This window comes from Gymnodraco acuticeps, unplaced genomic scaffold (assembly GCF_902827175.1).
Source record: "Gymnodraco acuticeps unplaced genomic scaffold, fGymAcu1.1, whole genome shotgun sequence".
NCBI lineage: Eukaryota > Metazoa > Chordata > Actinopteri > Perciformes > Bathydraconidae > Gymnodraco > Gymnodraco acuticeps.
The window spans coordinates 644,410-668,068 of NW_022989947.1; the positions used below are offsets into that span (position 1 = coordinate 644,410).

General features: G+C 41.3%; 1 protein-coding gene across 1 annotated transcript in view; it reads right to left on the reverse strand.

Annotated features, from left to right (window-relative positions):
• Positions 1-15,042, reverse strand: part of med30 (mediator complex subunit 30) — a 36,318-nt gene extending 21,276 nt beyond the window's left edge. The window contains exons 1-4 of the mRNA XM_034210465.1: positions 14,933-15,042; positions 13,660-13,924; positions 11,240-11,398; positions 3,990-4,097 (exon numbers count right to left, since the gene is read on the reverse strand). Of these exons, the coding sequence (XP_034066356.1) occupies positions 3,990-4,097; positions 11,240-11,398; positions 13,660-13,839 (447 nt within the window). The 5' untranslated portion in view covers positions 13,840-13,924; positions 14,933-15,042. The remainder of the gene's footprint in view (positions 1-3,989; positions 4,098-11,239; positions 11,399-13,659; positions 13,925-14,932) is intronic.
• Between the last annotated feature and the right edge of the window lie 8,617 nt (positions 15,043-23,659).

The window sequence follows — 23,659 nt, forward strand, 5'->3', positions numbered from 1 at the left end:
AGTTGATCAGGTTGTTGAATGTGGCCTGTGGAATGTTGGTCCACTCCTCTTCAATGGCTGTGCCAAGTTGCTGGATATTGGCAGGAACTGGAACACGCTGTCGTATACCCCAATCCAGAACATCCCAAACATGCTCAATGGGTGACATGTCCGGTGAGTATGCTGGCCATGCAAGAACTGGGATGTTTTCAGCCTCCAGGAATTGTGTACAGATCCTTGCAACATAGGGCCATGCATTATCATGCTGCAACATGAGGTGATGGTCGTGGATGAATGGCACAACAATGGGCCTCAGGATCTCGTCACGGTATCTCTGTGCATTCACAATGCCATCAATAAAATGCACCTGTGTTCGTCGTCCATAACATACGCCTGCCATACCATAACCCCACCACCACCATGGGCCACTCGATTCACAACATTGACATCAGAAAACCGCTCACCCACACGATGCTACACACGCTGTCTGCCATCTGCCCTGAACAGTGAAAACCGGGATTCATCCGTGAAGAGAACACCTCTCCAACGTGCCAGACGCCATCGAATGTGAGCATTTGCCCACTCAAGTCGGTTACGACGACGAACCGACTTGACGACGAGCATGCAGATGAGCTTCCCTGAGACGGTTTCTGACAGTTTGTGCAGAAATTCTTTGGTTATGCAAACCGATTGTTGCAGCAGCTGTCCGAGTGGCTGGTCTCAGACGATCTTGGAGGTGAACATGCTGGATCTGGAGGTCCTGGGCTGGTGTGGTTACACGTGGTCTGCGGTTGTGAGGCCGGTTGGATGTACTGCCACAGTTTTTGAAACGCCTTTGGAGACGGTTTATGGTAGAGAAATGAACATTCAATTCACGGGCAACAGCTCTGGTGGACATTCCTGCTGTCAGCATGCCAATTGCACGCTCCCTCAAAACTTGCAACATCTGTGGCATTGTGCTGTGTGATAAAACTGAACATTTTAGAGTGGCCTTTTATTGTGGCCAGCCTAAGGCACACCTGTGCAATAATCATGCTGTCTAATCAGCATCTTGATATGCCACACCTGTGAGGTGGGATGGATTATCTCGGCAAAGGAGAAGTGCTCACTATCACAGATTTTTTCAGATTTGTGAATAATATTTGAGATAAATGGTTATTTTGTGTATATAGAAAATGTTTTAGATCATTGATTTCATCTCATGAAAAATGGGAGCAAAAACAAAAGTGTTGCATTTATATTTTTGTTCAGTGTATAAACACCATCAGCAGCTTTCTTGCTCAAGTCGGCTATTTGTAGCTAATGGAAAGCTCATTCACTTGAATTTTTGGATTATACTCATATTCTAGAATCTAGACTATAAACTGACACATACTAGAATTTTGAAATTGTTTTGCATACTGGCAACACACACCTGTCCTTACAAGGGGTGTCAATAAAAACAAAATTATGTTACATGATATGATGTGTTGATTAATAAATCAAATGAATGCCTTGCATCACATCAACACAGCTTGGAAAAGGCCCTTAAATAAAGATATGTACAATTTTAAGAAACGTACACTATACTTGCACATGAGTTAAGCATTGAATAGGTATATCAAAAGGGGTTATTAGAATTAAACGTTTCATTTCCAATCATTTGCAGACGAGGGAGCCACCCAACTTGCAATAATACAAGGCTGGTTGAAAATGATATGTTATATGGCGTTAACCCACCAGAAGACAGGAGGAACACTTTTTCAAACTCCCACGACCCCTCCACTACCCCCATGAAATAGGTGGGCTGATTACTTACTGTAGTAAATGAATGTTTCCGTACTAGATATGTTAACCTCTATTAGCAGGGGAGCACATCACTTTCTTAGTGAGTTACTCAAATGAGTACCAGGAGTGGTACTCAGGGCTGCCCACGCAAAGTTATGTGTTCAGCCCCTCTGTTTCGTGAACGTTGACGGGGGGTGGGGGGGTGTCTGTGGGGGTGTGGTATTGAACGTTGACGGGAGGGGTGGGCGCTAGTGGAGAAAGCGCGTAGAACTCGCGCCGGAAGTTGTGGCACAATTCCGTTGTACACCAGGGGTCCTTCTCAGGTCGATTAAATGGAATCCTTGCGTCCCTCACTTGCGTCGTTTCCCTGCGTTTAGTCCCTCCCACCAGGGAAGCATGGAGAGACGCAAGGAAACCACGAGAAGCAGGGAAATGAGTTTTAAGAGCAATGGGACGTCCTTTTTTCCGGAGCGTCACGTGAAGCGACGTCCGTTTGTGATGACGCTGCACAGCTGTTCGTCTGACAGCAGCCAGCTCTGTCCCCTTTATTTTCACAAACACCCCCGCCTCTGTTAGTATACATTTACTGACACAAACATTTGCATCATCTGTTGTAGACCCAAATACATTAAATAAAATAAGAACTCATTCTCAAAAAAGATAAACGCCATTCTTAAAATGTATAAACGAAAAAAGCGATCATGAAAATGTTTCCAATAAATGAATAAAACATTTTTTACCACTTTGTTGTTCAGATATATCAAATATTTGTAACTAAATGATACATGAATTGAAATAAAACACAGTATAGACTGAGGAGTGACTCTCGTGAGTTTCATGTATTTTCTTCACTCCGCTGGGAAACTGCTCTCATGTCAAGAAGCATCAGATCAGTGCATGCACTGCATCGTCCAATCAGTGAGTGATACACAGTAAGGGGGTGGGGCGAGTATCTGTGGATTTCATCGGAGGATGGTCTGGTGGTTCCTCCATTATCGCTCCTCCATTATCGCTCCTCGCTCCTCCGGCAGAAATAAGCGCCTCAAGATGGCGCAGACAAATCAACTTCCGGTGATACCGAGGACCGAGGAAATGAAAATAATCAACCCACAACGTTAACAGCAGCCCCGTCTGTGCGCACGGCGACCGGTGTAGGTACCATATGTGTTCGGCCTACCAGATGTGTTCGGGGTCCGTTACGCTTACCAATGACGTCACGCATTGGCTGTACGGCAACCCAAGAGGAAATTTTACACGGCCAAATTCCGAATGTATTGAAACTCCAGACTCAACGTAAGAGCTTGAGCCTCTTCGGGGGGTGCTAACATTTAAACATAGACTTCATGTTTGTGCACCCCTGTCTATTAGCATATGGTATATAAAAAATATGTAACAATTTATTTTGATGACAGCGAAGGATACCCTGTGACCCACGTCTCAAATCTGAGGTTAAGCAAGGCTCACGGTTTAAAAAGGCTAAGGAGATGAAGAGACAAAAAAAACACATTCTCAGGTCCGCTTTAAAACTGGGAACCATCACACCAGTCCATAGGTACTCTGTAATATGTATTTAAGCAAGTTTAGAGTAAGCTAGCCAAACAACATCCAGAAACTTCAGCATCTACCTCTCTCCCCTAGTGCCATGTCCCCTTCTGACTTTCAGTGACCTCCATTGAGAGTTGGGCAGGTGTCATTCAAATACAACTAAAGACCTTTTACCACCAGCAAATAATCTAAATCCATCTACATCCAAATAAGTCCTCTGGAAATCAGAATTGCCTTTTTCCCCAGCATATTGAACCCTTTATACACACGCACTCTATCAACGAACAGTAAAGTGTATCGAGTATATCCTCTAAATGTTGTTTTGTAGAAACCACAGCTTCATAATCTGGATGGCTGCTACCCAAAAAATGAAAAGAGGGCTATTAAGGCTTAAGGGTTTAAGATGTAGAGTAAAATGACTAATCCGTAATGAATTCCACGCTTAATTATTTTTCTTATCTTTGAGATGATGTTAAGAGTTTTTTCGCTTAAGCTCAGGTAGATTTGAAATGTCTGGGGGCGCATGAATTTCCGAGGTGAGCTTAAACTTCACTTATCTGAAACAACATCATGTTAAGCTATGATAGAAATCTTGCGATCTCTTTTTATTTTTATCACGTTTTTCATTTACTAAGCAAGCTGGGAATACATCCTGTAACCCATACAGTGTTGTGCTTTTGAGAAACAGAACACAATACCTTGTTGACCTCCAGGATTTCTCTCCTCTCCTCGGTAGGGGGGCGGCTCTGGCCGGCCGAGCGATCCTCGTGTTTGGAGTTGTCATCCTCCACAAAGGGTATCAGTTGCTGGAAGAGAGACAGCAAACAACAATCCGGCTATATTATTGACTGTAAAACAATACGACTGCAAGAGGATCACTTCGGAAAGCTGACAACTGATTTGGATTGGGTTTATCAATTACAGTAGTACAGCTCACACAGCATCTACACTGTAAAATCATAGCGGTTTTACTTTAGTGGCAGTCAACTTCATTTCAAGAAAGGTTGTGAAGGACTGTATGTCTTTCTTTTTGTTCCTCCCTTCTCTTCTTCTGTCATGATCCATTTAAAAGCATGGTGCTGCATATACACATATTCCCTATATGCTCGCTGAGTGCATTTATAGGTCAGAGCTATGTGCGTATGAGAAAGCTCGGCGTGTAACTGCCATCCTACACTGAAGGCTTCCCTGTGCTGTCTGATAACCTTGTCTCCATGAAGTGAGGTGAAAATGGGGATTCTGTGTAAGCTCTTGAACACAGGCTGAGTTTCAGCCGTCTCTCTTCAACGTGGAGAGAGACAGTAGAGAGAACGAGTGGGAGATTAATTCATTTTTAAACGCTGTGTGTGCTTGACCTTCTTTGCTTGACACTACAGCGAGGCTGATGTGCGAGAACCTTCAGGCGAGTCGGCGTTCCTGAGAGCTGGCAGGGTCACCGCCTGCTGCTTTACATCATACTGCCCCCCAGTGGGCGCTTCAGACAGGAGGAGGCTGCAGACACATCAAGTCATGCGCGGATGACTTGAGAACACACTGTTCCTGGGCAATCGTACATAAAGGACATCAAAAGTCTTACACTAAGAATGTGTGATCGATGATAAGCTTGATGATCTTTGTAGAGCTGCTGAATGGACACAAAGTGTAAATGTAGATAAATGTCTGCGCTATTGTGCAGAGTTTCTAGGAAATGTAGCGTATCAGTTATGTTGACATAAAGTCAATTTTATAGTTTAACACTCAAATACCCACCAACCATTTTTCAGACCTACAGTATGGCGCCACTTTTAAGAGGGTTTCAAATAGAGCTTCAAAAACATATTCAGTAGTTTATTAGACTGGAAGCAATGAGTTCCTGTTGCAAGGACAGAATAACATCTCCAAAGTTTCCTCTCCAAACAAATACTATCATACCAGACAAGATCACAAACACAGATTAGGTGGGAAACACTTCAAAAAACTAGAAGCCAATAAAAACTGCTGTATACTCTGAAAACACACCTTGCTTCAATGATGACTTGGCAAGATGGTGATCTAAATCATGCCAAGTTGTTGCTATTCTTCTGCCTTTCTACATGGTTTGACCTGAGGTTGTGCAGCTGGAGAGGAGGCCCTGCGGACACTAGACGATGATTTGAGAAAGCTGCTCAGTCTGGAAGTAATGACTGACTGGTGTTTGAGTAAGGCTGGAGCCGGCCAACGTCAAGAATAACATGGAGTTAAAAAAAACTAAAGCAGACGGAGAGAGATGAAGACAAACTGATGAAATGTGAGGAAAGGACTGTAGGATCAGGATGGGCAGGAGAGCAGGGAGATGGGTGGAAACAAGGGCAAGAAAGAGGAGAACAAATAACACAAACAGAGAAAAGTAAAGAGTGATTACTTGAAACACGAAGACGAAGAGGGTAAGAAGTACAATGACATAAAGATGTCAACATCTGGATAACTTTCAGTGCTCCTGTCAGTTTCCAGGCCGAGGTTCATGCCAAGCTGCAACTCCAACTGAAGGTTGGAGAGAGAAAAGACGGCAAAGACATGTACGGGACATTATATCAGACAAACTATGAGCTTGTCTCTGGCTCGGGGAAACTTAAAGTAGGAAAAGAAGAACGTCTTTATGTGGATCATTTCAGATCGAAGCCAGTTACATATTGAATTTGAAATGCAGCGGGATGATTTGGCAGCTTCGGAGGGGAAAATGAAATATGCTGATTAGGGTGGGAAACACAAATGGAGAGTGTATTATTGTGTGTCTGTATGTGTGTGCATGTGTGTGTGCTTGTGTGAGTCATAACCCCTGCCTCTTCCACAGAAAGATGGATGTGGTTTCCTGCCTGACAGAGAAGAATGGGCTAATGAAGTTCTCCATGTTGCCTGGCTGAGGCAAAACGAAAAGGGTAGATGACAAGCTGAAAAGAAAATAACAACAAAATTGCGGGGTGAACGGGTAAGAGGAGAGGGAAATGAAAAAGAGTGGCTGAACAGAGCAGGAAATGACAGAGGGGAGGAACACTTGCATGACACAGAAAATGGAACGGCAGAAGAGAGAGCTGGAGAGGAAGAGAGTGAAACAAAGCCAACATTAATAAATAGATTCAAAACAAGAACGAGAAAAAGAGGGAGAAATAAGGAAATGAGGAGAGCCAATATATTAGAGGAAAAAAAGAGAAAATAGAAAGAAGAAGTAAAAAAGTGTTATTGGAAGAGGAAAAAAGGGATGCAGAGTGTGAGAGTTTGGGGAAAAGATGAGGATAAAGCTGCAACGAAAAAAACGACAGCTGGAAAGAAAAAAGGGGAAAGCGCTGACTGTGCATTTGCTCCAGCTGTTCATTAAACGGGTCTGTTGCTAATTAGGCTGCGATGAGGTCACACTGCCTGAGTCATTGATTCCACTTCCTGTTTCGGGCAGCCAATAGTGAGCGGCTGTCAGGCAGGCACCTGAATTCTGCGGGATGATAAATGGCGTGCATGCCGGAGCCAAAATCAGCAACCCAGACAAACACGGTGAGCTGAGCTATTGGCTGGTCAGCCCCGGGCCGGGCCTCAGCCTGGAGGGGAAACAGATAAACATTTAAATAAGGTGGAAATAAGAAGGGGGAAATAGCGAGGTGGAGTAATGAGTCAATGCGGTTTTACACCATTACAGCAAAGAAACATGTCAAAATGGGCCATGTCTCTATTGGTGTTGGCTCTAAATACCAAACAGATCATGCATTGTAGCATCCCATGAACCCCTCTGTTTCAGCCCTGTTTCAAAAGTGCTGATTAGGAGGAGTTTCAGGTGATAAGGTGGGGGGGGGGGGGGGGGGGGTTACCTTGGTTGGTTATTGGCTAATGGTTACACAAGCCAAAAAATCATTATGACATCATAAAGTGGCTCATTTTCAGACAGGTTTTTATATAAATGGATCAGAACAAAAAGTGAGCGAATCTTTTTTCCTGAAACTTTCAGAATCTCTTTAAACAGAGGGGACACATGTTTATGTATAAAATACATGAAAAAGTGGATTTTGCATAACAGGTGACCTTTAAAGGCTTTGATTTAGAGGCGAAACTGCAAAAGAGGGTCACTCAACATCCAGTGGATGGACCATAAGAAATGCTTCCGAGCGGTTGTATTATTCAATGTGGATAATGTCCATGATGGCAAGCATCACAAATGTGTTCCAATTTAAGAACAGTCTCCTCCCACATCCTCCTTTATCCTCAGTAGGAGTCTGGTGAGAGAGATTAGCTCCGAGCCAATCTGCAGAAATTGGGAAGGGACTGCCGCAGTAATAAATCCAATCAAACACTGGTGGATAGCCTCCCTGTAGCCCTGCATGGACCCTAACAGTGCATGAGCCTATGTGTGTTTGTGACATGTTACAGTGGGCCACATGCATGTCTACATGGTGTATATGAAGTTGGGCGGGTCACAATAGTGTGCATGCATGTGTATTTTTGTGTGTCTGAGCAGGCAAGCAGAAAGGAGTGTGTTTGAGCTCAAGTGCTGCTGTTCCTGAAGGTGGATGGTGACCGTAACCAGCAGTAAAGAGACCCTGGAGACTCACCTGAAGCGACCAATGAATCTGCTGCGAGCGGAGAAAAGAGACAGACCTAGAGGGAGTAGGTTAGATAAGAGTCCCCCTGGGTGGATGGGGGGGTGTGTGTGTGTGTGTGTGTGTGTGTGTGTGTGTGTGTGTGTGTGTGATCAGGGGGAGGGGGATGCAGTAACTATGGCCTGCTTCCTTTAAACTAACACCTTCCTAATTTAGCAGGCAGTGTGTGTGAAAAGCTGGGCTATATGAGGCATTGGCTGAAAGCAAGCACACCAAACAGAAATCCTGACAAGCTTATACAGCACGACTCAACATTGTTCGCATCTGGAAGGATCAATCAATCACGTCTAAATAAAAGTTGCTACGCAACAGCAATTGCAACCTCATCCAGTAAAAACTAAGTGCAGTAGGTGTATGCATTCAAACTCAATTCAAGGTTATGTGAGGTAGGATTCAAATCTAACTTATCTAACCACCAGAGGTTACATCTAAATAACTTTATGTTATACAGCATGTTCTCTGCCTGTCTGGTATTGTCCTCGCTGAGCATGAATCTTGTTAACTGTCAGATCAAAGTTGTATTTGTTGACTGTCTGTTCTTGATACTATATTAATATTATTCTGCTAAACTATGGACTACTAGGACATGGACAGTTTTCTCTGCCAACCTACCCTGTTAAAACAAATCAATTCAGTTACAATCAAAGCTATGTATGTCATTAAATGTCAATTAAAATAAAAGGGGGTCAATAAAATCACAATTTATTTTAAGGTAAAAACCCCAATAAGATCAAATAAATATATTCCCTAATTCTATGTTATTGCAATATTATATTTCATTTTGCCTTTCCAATTTAAATATATACAATGGAGTGAAACAAAGACAAACATTACTTCAAATAGAGGGTAACATGTTTCAAGCTAATAGTTTAGCTGGTTACCGTATGAAGCGCATGGAGAGAGAGGGGGGGGGCTGCAGGATGAGGTACTTTCAAATTCTGGCTTTTCTTTTTTTTGCCTTTTTCTATTAAAAAGGCCTAACCTGGTGTACCATTTGAATCACAATATGCTCAAAGTTTATAATGGCTTTTTTGCCCAATGCTGCCTAACCAAGCCTAAAGAGCAAAACATTAGCACATCGAAAACAACTGACATTCGAGACTGGATTACTGCAATGCTCTGTATGTGGGTATGGATCAGGCCTCAATTAGACGCCTCCAGCTAGTTCAGAATGCAGCTGCACGTCTTCTCACTGGCCATAAAAAGCGTGACCATATCACCCCAATTCTGGCTTCATTGCACTAGCTTCCAGTTCGGTCCAGAATAGATTTTAAACTTTTATTTGTTTTCAAAGCCCTAAATGGGCTGGCTCCTGCCTATATAGCCGAACTCCTCCATCGCTATACCCCAGGCAGAGCCTTAAGGTCGGCTGATCAGCTGTTGTTGATAGTGCCTAAGACCAGGCTTAAAACCCGAGGGCATCGAGCTTTCGCAGCAGCTGGCCCTAGGCTCTGGAATACTTTGCCCCTCCATGTGAGGTCGGCCCAGACCCTGGGGATTTTTAAATCAACACTTAAAACTCACTTTTTCTCTCTGGCTTTTGTTTAATTATTTATTTATTTAGTTATCCACAGAATTGATACTATTTTTAACATTATTAAATGTTATTAATATTATTGGGGTTTTATGGGGTTTCAGTTTTTTATGATTAGTAGGTTGGGGGCGGGGAGACCTTAGAGAAGGTTCTGACTAGACTGAATTGGTTGCTAAATCTGGTAGCTTGATGCTGAGTTGGTATAACCCTGAATTAGATTAGAACATTTTAGAAATATGAGGAATAACCTCTTGGTTTTATAAACCGTTTTGTAATTACTTCTTCATCCATTTTTGGATCTCTGCTGGGTTTTAAAACCCTAAACCCCCCCTTGGGGTTGGTCCCTCCCCTCTCCCTCTGCGGATCTAAGGTCTGGTAGAGGGGGATGGGGCTCAGAGTCGCTTATCCAGGCGGGGGAGTGCATCTGACGAAGAGATAGGTTGTTGTGCTCTCTATCTCTGTTTCTTATCCTACATTTTCACCCTGGACTAGAGGGAAAGCGTTCTTGGACGCCTTTTCAGCTGTTTCTTACTATATTCTTCCTACCCCGTTTACCTTGAACTATTCTAGGAGAGTGTGTTGACGTTGACTCCTGTACTTGTTTGTTCCCCAGTTCTTTCCTTTAACTGAATCTAGGAGAGGGCATTTAGGCCTCTCTACTTCCTTCTTTGGATTAGTTTAGTTTTTCACCCCCTTTCCCTTGAACTAATTTATACAGGAGAGTGTATTTACGTAGTCACGTTGTGCCTCTCTTCCTCTGTTTCTGGCTGTTCTTTTCATACCCTTGTTTCTCTGAGAAGAGAAGAAATACTATTCTAAAAAGGAGCTGACACATGGTGTCTCTTCACTTGTACACTTGAGGGGTCAGAGTTCATATGGTGAGGGATTCCATGAGCGGTATGCGCCGGCCTGTGCCTTTACCTTGGACTTCTAATAGAACTGCTCGGTCCTGATAGATTGAGTGGGGAAGTTCATGAGATCTTTCTAGAGGGTTATCAAGAATAACTTTTATCCAATGACCTTTTCCCTCTCTGTCTGTGTCTGTGTATTCTCTTGTTCCGATTAACCCAGCCAAATCTTTTTTTTTCTTGTTTTGTATCTATATCTACGCCGGGATCCGGAGTCGAGGCTGATCCTCTTGCTGTAGTCCTGTGTCTTGGATCCTCTATCCCGAGTTCTGGATTAAGTCGTGGACGTTCGGGTCGTGGCTGAACCTGTCTCTGCGGTCCTGCCTTGGGTCTCGTCATGCTGCTTCCCTGATGGCTTCCACAGGATTGTAGCTGACATCCTCGTGGATTCATCTTCTTATTACAGACACATGCATTTCCTAACATTCGGTCTATATGCTGTAAAATGTATTATCTCTTCGATTTACACACGGCATCTATTGCACGTCTGTCCGTCCTGGGAGAGGGATCCCTCCTCTGTTGCTCTCCCTGAGGTTTCTCCCATTGTTTCCCCTCAAACTGTGGGTTTTCTCTGGAAGTTTTTCCTTGTACGATGTGAGGGTCTAAGGATAGAGGGTGTCGTTTTTCTCATACTGATATTCTGAACAATCTGTGCTGTTGTATTTGCTGTAAAGTGTCTCTACTGTAGGCTATTTTTATTATATGTACAGCACTTTGGCTCGACCATAAATCGTTTATAAATGTGCTATATAAATAAAACTTGATTTGATTTGATTTGATTAAACATGATTCTTTGACTTCAGTATCCAAAATATTACCTGTATTCAAACTGGCAACATACAATTACCATCTAATCAAATCGATATGAGAAAATTAGGTCAAATGTTACCAGTGTCTCAATGTCTCACCTCTGGAGGAATAGATTCCATCCCGGCACAGTTTTCGTTGCATTTGTCGTAGACGAGGCGCAGCTTGCGGAACAGCACAGAGAGCATCCGGAGATGTTCCTGGAGCTTCCCCAGACGGTCCTGGTGAGTGTTGGGTTGGTAAGTGACTCCATTAGGCAGCTGAGGATCACCACAGAGGAAAACGTTGTGTTAAGCAAAGCACAACCCTACAATTTAGCTTGAGCTAATAAAAATAAACAGTCATTGATCCCTCCTGACTGCCAAATGCACTTCCAATCCTCTGTTGTTCCCCTAACTGGTAATATCTCATTAGAAGCAGTGCACTTATGCAGGGAAGATGAACGTTCACTGAATGAAAATACATGTATTCTTACTTAAGAGCAACCAGTCTTAAACATGCAGTAAATATCATTGTGTTCATGCAACATTACATTTTTTACATTACATGTTAGACGCTTTTTTTTTATGCTTACATACTCAAGACTGTGGACAATCCCCACAGGAGCAATTTGGGGTGAAGTGTCTTGCCCAGGGACACAACGACATGCTGACTGCAGTGGGATTTGAACCTGTGACCCCCTGAACCCAACACCTATGCACAACCCACTGCGCCACATGCCGCAACAATATGGTAAGTGGTTTTCATAATAAAAATAAAATCACACAAACAACTCCGCTACATCAAATACTAAATGCTTTAGTTGATAAACTTTTAAATGTTTTACTAAGTCTCATACTGAGGCGGCATCATTGTCTTCTAACTACAACGGGTGTTAAAGAAAAACAAGACAAGCCTTTGGGGCAAAACTGTCTGATTATAAACACCCTACATAACATGAAACAAGCCTGGGCAAGCAAAGAGAAGACAGAGTCAGAGAAACAGCAGGGAGACAGACGGACAGAGGGAGAGAGGCAGGGAAGAGAAGAGAAATTAAGAATTTTAGTATAAAGGCAGCTTGCGATCAGAAAAAGTCACAACAATGCTGTTTGTGTATTCTGTGGCGGAGGCGAGCTTGTTGGCCCGTCTCTGATTTTAACAAGGTTAAGGAGGAGCGCGCACATCCATGATGAACTCATGCTGACCTCGCCTTCAGGACACCGTCAGAGCTGAACTACATGTAAACTGATAAAAAATACTTCCATTATCCTGAATATAATACCCAAAAGGTCCAATAGCTTCATTTTTTATGTCATTCTTGCAACTTTCCACCATCCCAAAAGATACGTTTCTCTAACAACGTATGAATATATGCAACGTAAAGTTAGTTTGTGGCCTTGATTGTGGATCTTTATATAAAATAGCACAATGTCACATTCTGACAATATAAATAGAAAGTAGTACTCCTTCAACCAAGAGAAATCACTGAATACCAAAGAGAAACAACTCTTGTTTAGCTAGTGTGGATATCCTATCATAAGCAAGTTGACAACACTGGTCAAACAACTCCTGTTAGGAAATATGCATTGCTCAGCCAACATTTTTATTACAAATATCTGGCTTCATTGAATATGTATTGGATGCCGTTAAACTCTGAAGCCCTCATCATCAGGCTCTCAACTTATTACTAATGTGTTATTTGTGACAGTGACCATGTTTTAGTAAATCATTAATCATAATTAATTAGATTTATCTTTCGCCAAAATATATTTTGTAACTGCCAAAACGAAAGGCTGCTATTGTGAATAAGAATGTGTTATTAATGACATCCCTGGTAGAATAGAGGTTGTACAAATTACAATAATGTGTTTTTTCTTCAAGTTATTTAAATCTGAGCCTGAGCAGAATTCTGCATGTACGCTTCTGATTTTAATTTCTTCTAAATTACACATCATTTGGACTTCTTTGTTTATTTAACAATCCATATAAGGACCAAATTACAAGAAATTGATACTCTCTTCCGTCCCATAAATCCACTTGGGAGTTGATCCCAAGTTTACAAAGAGCTGATTAAGCTTCTGGCGGTTTGGCTGTACTGATGTCTCGCCTTCGTAAACAGCTTTTCTTTTACTATTCACTCTGCATGCACTGACTTGTTTTATAATCCTGCATCCAAACACATCAAAGAATTGCCTTCCTGAATGACAGCTGTTTTGTTATTTGCATAATAGTGCTCTGTTTTGTAACCATAAGACCTATTATTACTTTTTTGGATGCTCTTTTATATTTTTGTATGTTTACTTTTTGCTTTTTGTGATTACATTCTGCTGTTTAATATGTTATGTTAACCATGTGTCACCATGTTTCCCTTTTTTACTTCTCTCATGCTATTGCAATAAGGGCATTAAGGGTTTTGTAAGGGTTTTGAAGCTTTGGCAGAAAAAGGCAAATAACATGAAAGGCAGAAGGAGAGTAAATTGTCATCTGAAGGGGGGCTGTAACCACATTTGACAGGAATTCAAGCAAAGTGAGAGAGAGAGACCTGCATGTTCCTGAGGAGCTGGAAGATCTCCATGGTCCTGAGGACAATGTCTTGGACCGTCTCCTGCCCAATGCGACACAGCGAGGCCGTGTTGACATCCCGTGCTGCCTGGGCCTGCTGCTGCAGCTGGGGCAGGGGGGGCTGCCCGCCAAAAGGCGACACTAGCGGAGGGGTTGTCATAGAGCAGGTGAAGATCCTGGTGGAGGATCTAGGTCCAGGTGAGGTTACCTGTCAGGCTATTCCACACCTCCACACCATTACATGCCTACATGAAGGATTTAACACAGAGGAGAATGTAGATGAGGAAGGAGAAAGTAGAAGATGAGTCACAGAATTCACTGTCCTTAATATGAGATGAGTGTCTAAAATGAAAACAGAAGTCACATAATAAATTGTCTTTTTCACAGGGGAATTGTTGCCCCTTATATTTGTTTTACGGGCAAATATCTGAATAATGTGGCAACTGCCCCAATTAATGTATAATGATAGTGGCATCATTTAGCTTGTATATGTAGACAAGTTGAAGTTCATTATTTTCATAATGACAACAATTAGAGAGTATCAGTTCTTGGCAATGAAGAGGCTAACTTATTTCTCAGGCTCTTTCTAACAAGGATCATACAATATGCATAGAAACACATGTAAAAATGCAAATATTAATAAATACAGCAAACGTTAAATATAGTAATGTATAAAATAATATGAATTTGCCTTCAACAGATAGGCCTACACTAAATTCGAATTAATCAACTGTTATGCAAGTAGTTAAAGTAGCGATACAAAATATATAAACAAAGACAGAGCTGTACATCAGACATAGCCTAATGGTATAGTTAATGATGTTTAACATCATTTACACTCAGGAAATGCAGTACATCTCTCAAGTGTAACAGCTGTCACAAATCATTAAAAACGATGCACTATCTAGCTAAACAGATTCAACACTGACAAAGTATCTGAGCTAACGGTATAACCGGAAATATAAGTTATGTAGCGGGGTTTCAGAAACAGTTAAGCGTGCCTTTACATCAGTACTGTCTGTTATATGTTGTCAGTACCACACCCAAAGCATTCAGTGTGATAACGGGATAATTAGCTACCATGTTAACGTGGAGTGGTTGACAGCAAAGCTAAGTGGACCGTCACTCTACACACGGCACTTCAGCTCGGTTTCTTTCTGTGTCGTTTGACTATCCCGACACGACGTGAAACTCAACCCCGCAATGAGTTTTCATATTTATTTCATAGCACATAAGACAACGTGTAATGTTACCTGTGTGGTGATAATGTATCTGTTTTGTTGACATGTCAAGTTCCCTGCTCTGCTCCTAGGATTTTCAGCTACATCAAATATCGCGAGAATTCCACCTAAAACGATGACTGGTTACGGTAAATAATGAAGTAGAAGTGCCACTTGAAAAAATGATTTTAGTTAGTAATGATTTTTTTTAGAAAATAATATATTACAATCTCTAGAAACTGAAATATGATATTCCTTCAGGTTGAAGTGAAACCATGTTTATCTTTGAAATTGCCCCCCTTCCTTCAAATATTTCAAATTAATGACAACGTTTCGGTAAAGCAAGGCGCACAGCAGATTGTACGGGCTGCATAGGGTAACAGCGCCATGTGCTGGTCTACTCTTCTATAACAGCCAAGTCACACACATCTGCCTTCTTCATGCCTCAGGCCAATTTACGCCACATGATTGCTTCTCATGGGTCATTATCACTTTTTTAGTAAGGCTTAAATCAAAATCCTCCCATAAATGGGTAGGTTGTCTGCTCTGTAGCCTTTATATAAATAAATCATTCAATGCATCCATCCATCCATGTATTGCTTATAAAGTATAGCTGTGCTTGGATTAATTTGTGAGCCATCCGAATTCAAATTAATTTGAAATACAAGAGAAATAGACTGGGCTGCTTCCTCAGCATGTGCTCTGCCATGCAGCAGAATTACTGCTCTGACTCACAGAGCCTGCAAATAAGAGGGAAAAGGAAAGGTTTGCCTTTAGGCCTGAGTGGGGCTGAAAAGTAGACTAGTCAGCCTATTACTTAATTTACATTATTTATTCTAATTTGGAGCTGTATTTCAACTTCTTCTATCTGGAACATATATTCGGTAATAACAACCATTGTTAATTGTTCTCTTTCTCTAAAAAAAACACCCTATCTGCAATATGCAAAACTGATGTGAAAGCTATGTTTTTAGTTCACTTGACTTCTTACTTGCATAAGTGCTGGTTAGGATGAATGATCGTTACAATCTGCATCTGTTGTATACAGCCTGACCAACTGAGGCATGCCACTTGGGAATAAGTTTCCCCATAATCATCCAGCCTGTCTTCTTATTGTGCTTAATTGGGACGAGAGAGTATGGAGAGTGAGTGGGGGCCAGTTGTGAGATGAATATCCCAGTTGTAAGAAACATTTGTTTTTGTTTTAAATCTATCATTCAAGTTCATTCACACATCATATTCATATTACAGATTAGACAAGACAAATTAGTGTGTGAGTGAGTGTGTTGATCACATCAAGGCAAGCTGACAAAAAACAATTCCAATTTCATTTATATATAGTATAAAACAAAATGTAATCAAAGACCTATGTTCATCACAAGGTGTGTTATCAAGGTGATAAACCCTTGTGCAAAATGCTTGGCACCATGTGCCGCTGCATGTTTGTAAGGCTTCTTGAATATAAAAACACGTCATACAACACAAATTACCTTGAAACTGATGGCACTGCATTGTATCATTAATGCTGAAAGGACTTGGACCTTGAACATAAAAAAGGGTGAGACCGACACTGACAGAGGGGAGAAAGATAGATTAAGTGGTTGGGAATGGAGGACGGAAAGCAAATAGGAGAGCGTAGAAAAATGGTTGGAGAGGAAGCAACAGGGAGCAAAGAACAAAACAAATGGAAAGATAACACCCCTTGTGATGAAACTGTATTATAATTAGCTGAGGGGGTATCAGGACTAAAACAGGATTATATAGCCACCTAGTGCATTACTCCTGCTTTAATTAAATACACACTGATCTGGTCCCTGCAGGGCTAAGTTCAGAGGGAGACAGAAGGGAGTACAATGGTCTGCTCTGAAGGCAGCGGCATGTAAAGCTTACAGCAAATGTCACTTTACAAAGTCTCTAGGAGAGGATTAGTATGGCTGAAGGTATGAGAAACACGGATAAACGGCATGAATGGGATGTAACAGGGAGAACAGGGGCTGGTGTGCATACTTATAAATATGTACAGTACAGGCACTTGCTATTCACTGAGGGCCATGGCTTACTGTGTCGGTTAGAGCAGGTTGTTGTTGGTTGGATGGTGTTGGAGTCAGGACGGCTGATCATTTATTCCGGCAAATTACTCAGACCTACTAATTGACCTAACAGAAGTTATTGAGTCCATGTAAGTGTACTGCTTGGCTCAGATCCACCAACGTCAGCAAGATCTCACCTATATTAACTCCTGAAGAACCAGGTTTAATTAACTGCTCTTTCAATTCAGACGACCCGCTAAATCTGTTTAAGCGATCCCGAAGGATTTTGATATCAGTAAATGAGGTGTGGCCCTACCCAGAGCCCTAGATACTAAAGAGGCTTCTCAATTCTTATATGTCCCCTCCTCGACTCCCCTCCTCGAGATTTAGTCCCGCCCACAGGAGATGCGAGCGGAGGACCGAGGAGGGGAACCGAGGAGAGAGGAGGGGAAGCAGCAGATGTGAGCCTCATCCCAATACCCCTCCTCGACTCCTCCTTTCCCTCACTCGCTTCCATTCCTTGCGTCTTAGCTCCGCCTCCGTAAGATGCGAGCGAGAGACACGAGGAGGTGACGCGAGGACAGAGGAGTCCTCAGGTATTAATTGGGATGTCCTCGTTCACTCAAACGTCACTTTTAAACGACGTCTGTTAATGATGACATGTGCACAGCTGTATCCCCTCTCATCGGGCTTAACTGAATAACCCTTTAGAACCGGCCCATAAATTGTTAAATATTTATTTAAATGAATGAATCTTTCTCTTGTTAATCAAGGAATTCAATGATGGTTGGTCCTGCTTTTGTGTTCCGTTTCAACACACTCTCACTCCATAATCGTCCAGGAGCGACGTTTGGTCAGGGTCCCGTGGCGTGCAGTTGTGACGCTCCTAGGCTCCTTCAGCTTCATAAAGGGACGCAAATAGCTTTCAACTGATTGCAATGTATTCCCATCTGCGGCGGGATTTGACGCTCATGGAAGCACGGCATTCGTTTGTGTCGGCTGCCCTTAAAGGCAATGCGAGCGTCCATTCCCATTGGATAACAGAGAATTGTACACCCGGAAGTAAGTATTCCCCTTACTGTCGATTGATTTTACAGTGATATCTGCACTACTCATCGACTAAAAAACACCAGATTATCCTTGTTAATTACACAACATTGATTGGTTTAAATTGTGGGCAATGCTTTTGTATTTTTCCCCTTCGATTCGGAGAAACAAATATTTTTTCGGAGTAAAGGATGGCAGAAGACACTACACTACCCAGAATCCCCAGCTATCGTTTAGGACTACACCATGTGCTCTGTTTGACAAACCCCGTGATTAGTTCTCAAGCTCTGTGATTGGTTGACCTCCAACTGCATTCCATATGAAAAAAAAAAACGTTTCGTAAAAGATAAAATCATACTTTATTCAGCAGTGCTTGCTTTACTCTTTGAAAGTCATCACATGAATGCATTGTAATAAATGGTTCGGCTGCATTAAATATATTACACATCTGTCGTAGTTCTTTATTTTTATTTATCTACAGAGATCGGGCTCAGAATAGAGAGGCGAAGTCCCTCCCCTTCCGGGAGCCTCCATGGGACCCCGGAAGCGGAAAATTATACATTGAAGTCAATGGAGAGAGAAAGGTTATCTTTTGATTCCGTTTGAATTGTGCCACGAATGACACATATGATGTTTGTCAATTTAAAAGAACATTTTGCAAGTCAAAAAAATAAAAATATGTCGTAAAACTGTGAAGTTACACATTTGTTTGTGTGAAACCGCTCAGTGAACTACAGGTCTCTGGTCTCGCACAATACGCGTCACCATCAAAAAGACGGCCGTCACGTTAGCAAATTTCACCTGTTTCTTTCAGAATGAGGCGAAAAGTATAAAACGAGGTGAACATCACTACAAGTCTGGGCATGTTGAGAGCTGTACATACACGAAAGGGGAGTTAGTCGGTTCTGTAAGAGCCAGCATGCGGGACCGGTGAGTAATATGAGTGCAATGTGTAACGTTAATGTCAGCTAGCTAACATTAGCTAACAAGGTACACTAACGTGTTTTGTTTTAGTAACTAGTTTTCTCCTTAAGAACTTAGTGGTCTCTGTGTATGCTGTGGATAACATTAGTGTTCACAAGAACAAGGTACACTCCCGTGTTTTGTTTTAGTTGCTCTTCCGATTGAAGCGGATAGTTTTATATCGACTATACTGTATGTGTGATCTCCTTTTTCTCGTTGTGTCATTTGACTTTATTTGCTGTGTGTCGATTCAAGGATTTTGGTTATCTAGGCACAGCTGTGTGTGACTCCCTCTGGTACACTGGTATGTGTTTTCCTAATGTAGAGAGCATTGATTAATTAATAAACTACACACTGAGTCTAGATCCTGACCAAATCCTTTTTTATTGTTGATCAAATGTTTACATTTTTTTTATTCATACACATTTAGAAAAATACAATGTACAATCACAACCAATACAACACAAATTACAAAAAATACAGAAAAAACAAACAATAACAACAATCAGACAAGAGGACAAAACTATGGAAAAATAAACCCTCCCACCCCCAGATCCGGACCGTCCTTGTATTATTGCTCATTCAATCTATTATAGCATGCTAACAAATGGTACTTACTTTATTTTTACAGATCTGCATGGGAGACGATGGCGCGATGCAGAGATACATCGATACATCGATACATCGCCAACTGTCAACTGGGGGGTTGTAAACGAGGCCGAAGGGGTGAAGGCTTTTGTGCAGGCCTATCGGGTGACAGTGTTCGAGTCTGGTCTCTTTGTGAGTGAGTCGGGTGTTTTGGGAGCATCACCCGATGGACTTGTGCAGCCATCTGCCCTGCTGGAGGTGAAGTGTCCACACAGCCAGCGGAACATGACCATCGCGGAGGCAGTCCAGTTACCATCCTTCTGTCTCTGTGAGGAGGCTGGGTCATATATTCTCAAGGAGAATCACCCATACTGGCACCAGGTCCAAGGGCAGCTGCATATCACAGACCGGAGTCTCTGCTACTTTGTTGTGTGGACCACGAAGGAGGCGATCATCATCATCCCCATCCCCAAAGACCCTGCATGGCATGGAAATCTCCTCCTCCTGGAACAATTCTACACCCAGCATATGCTCCCTGTGTTGGCCAGTAGAGGTAGATTGTGGTGGAGATGCTGAGCAGTTATTTAATTGTTGCATGTAATTATTATTATTCTGCATGCTTCTTAGTTATTCCATCTTTTGCTGTAACATGGATCTGTATGTAACTCTATATTTACTTGTTATCTACCACACTTCCTTCTACATCATACACCATCATTATACATGATGGTGTATATAGGATATATATATTTGTATACATATCTGTAAATTGTATAATTTTATTTAAACATCTTTTTGATCTCTCAAACTGAGTAAAATTGACAATAAAGTTGACTTTGAAAAATATATATATTCTTTATGAAAATAGTTGACTGTTGTCAAATGAATCCAAATGAAACGTTGGACTGAACTACAACTACGCCTTTACATTTCTACGGACTGTTTTTCAGTGGGATGGCAAGTTCCTATCTTTAAACATGTATTAGTTTTTTCTCAGAACAGATTTGATTTTCTGAAGTTAATTTAACTTTGCCGACCATGTAAGGTCATCATTAAAAGGTACAATCAATTTGTTTAGGGTTGACTAAAATAATGAAAAACATTTAATTTGGATAATTTACTGACAGAATAAGAAACTCAATGATGCTCTACTCACCTGTTCCTTTTTTATAAAGTGAAACAGTTGAAACGATAGATTTTAGTAAACTTAAAAACAACCTTCTCCAAAAGCTATCAAGGAATATACCGAATACTTACAATACAATACCTGTTACTCATATATTAATGTCTTTGTAACTTCAGTAAAACCACTACCTCACTCATTTCTTTCATTCATCACGGTTCAGTAAACTAAGTGATACATGAACCAGTTTAATCATTATAATAACGTAGGATGGCAACTCTTTGAAACTGTAGGTGGCTCTTAAAAGAGCCGTTGTGTTTGGGTGTGCTGGTCTCAGGTCAGTCTAAGCCCTCTCTCCACGGATGCGGCGGGCCAGCTGGATGTCCTTGGGCATGATGGTGACCCTCTTTGCTTGGTTCATCTTGGGGGGCAGCTACATGGATGTCGGTGCAGTCCACAATCATTGTGCAGTTGAAGGCAGAATTAATGTATTATTGACTCCGAATGAAGCACAACTTCATGTCATACAATACAATGACTTTATTTGTAATTGTGTAAAAAAATATGAGCATTGATTAGCAAGCAGGACCTGCAGGAACAGAGAATGGTGATGGATGGAGCTGGGAAGAGAAGAATAAAGAAAACAGATCAACTTTATTATCGGATATTAAAAATTCAATTTCAAAACAAGTTGCCGCTCCTACAGTTTTCTAGTATGTAAAGATGATTTCACATGACCTATGCAAAATATCACACTCAATACATGTGTGGCTCTGGGGGGTGCATTGTGCCTTTGATGTATATAAATAATATACCATAACCAAATACTATTACGTACAGTGGAAATCAGGTTGCCAGAGCAGGTCAGTGTGCATGTTCCTCAACGTCTCAGCAGTTACAGGTGAGGTAAAGAAAATAAAAGAGAAAAAGGTCAGTAACAACACTTAGTTTAAAGTAACAACACTTTGAAACACTTTGAATAATTATCTCTTCTAACAATTTTCTCTCAATAAGCACACGACTGTCTTTCCAACAAACAGATTGTCATCACAATGAAACACGTCCAGAAGAATGTCATGCAAAGCTCCCTGCCTGCCTTCGACTCTCCCTGAACTGCTTCCTTAGCACCCGGTGGAGGGCGCAGTAGGCTACTCTTCAAATGTTTCACGAAATACTTACCATCATGTTTGGTTACTGTTTAACATTTTGGTTTACTTCATGTAATAAAATAATAACTTCATGGTAAGGCTACTAAAAATGACAAGGCTAAGTAATGTAATGCTAACTAACGTGCTCGCTACTCGTCGCTACCTAGCTAGTAGCGACGAGTAGCGAGCACGTTAGTTAGCATTACATTACTTAGCCTTGTCATTTTTAGTAGCCTTACCATGAAGTTATTATTTTATTACATGAAGTAAACCAAAATGTTAAACAGTAAGAGTAGTCATGATGGTAAGTATTTCGTGAAACTTTTGAAGAGTAGCCTACTGCGCCCTCCACCGGGTGCTAAGGAAGCAGTTCAGGGAGAGTCGAAGGCAGGCAGGGAGCTTTGCATGACATTCTTCTGGACGTGTTTCATTGTGATGACAGTGAGTCAATCTGTTTGTTGGAAAGACAGTCGTTGTGTGCTTACTGAGAGAAAATTGTTAGAAGAGATAATTATTCAAAGTGTTGTTACTTTAAACTAAGTGTTGTTACTTTAAACTAAGTGTTGTTACTGACCTTTTTCTCTTTTATTTTCTTTACCTCACCTGTAACTACTGAGACGTTGAGGAACATGCACACTGACCTGCTCTGGCAACCTGATTTCCACTGTACATAATAGTATTTGGTTATGGTATATTATTTATATACATCAAAGGCACAATGCACCCCCCAGAGACACACATGTATTGAGTGTGATATTTTGCATAGGTCATGTGAAATCATCTTTACACACTAGAAAACTGTAGGAGCGGCAACTTGTTTTGAAATTGAATTTTTAATATCCGATAATAAAGGTGATCTGTTTTCTTTATTCTTCTCTCTTCCCAGCTCCATCCATCACCGTTCTCTGTTCCTGCAGGTCCTGCTTGCTAATCAATACTCATATTTTTTTACACAATTACAAATAAAGTCAATGTATTGTATGACATGAAGTTGTGCTTCATTCGGAGTCAATATTAAATTCATTCTGCCTTCAACTGCACAATAATTGTGGACTGCACCGACATCCATGTAGCTGCCCCCCAGTAAGATGAACCAAGCAAAGAGGGTCACCATCATGCCCAAGGACATCCAGATCCAGATGGCCCGCCGCATCCGCGGAGAGAGGGCTTAGACTGACCTGAGACCAGCACACCGGCTCTTTTAAGAGCCACCTACAGTTTCAAAGAGTTGCAATCCTACGTTATTATAATGATTAAACTGGTTCATGTATCACTTAGTTTACTGAACCGTGATGAATGAAAGAAATTAGTGAGGTAGTGGTTTACTAAAGTTACAAAGACATTCATATATGAGTAACAGGTCAGTGTAAACACAAGCTTCTGTCAATTATGGATCATTCAAACTATATACAAATATGTAATAAAGTTCTAAAACAAGTATTCGGTATATTCCTTGATAGCTTTTGGAGAAGGTTGTTTTTAAGTTTACTAAAATCTATCGTTTCAACTGTTTCACTTTATAAAAAGGGAACAGGTGAGTAGAGCATCATTGAGTTTCTTATTCTGTCAGTAAATTATCCAAATGAAATGTTTTTCATTATTTTAGTCAACCCTAAACAAATTGATTGTACCTTTTAATAATGACCTTACATGGTCGGCAAAGTTAAATTAACTTCAGAAAATCAAATCTGTTCTGAGAAAAAACTAATACATGTTTAAAGATAGGAACTTGCCATCCCACTGAAAAACAGTCCGTAGAGATTTAAAGGCGTAGTTGTAGTTCAGTCCAACGTTTCATTTGGATTCATTTCTCCAACAGTCAACTATTTTCATAAAGAATATATATATTTTTCAAAGTCAA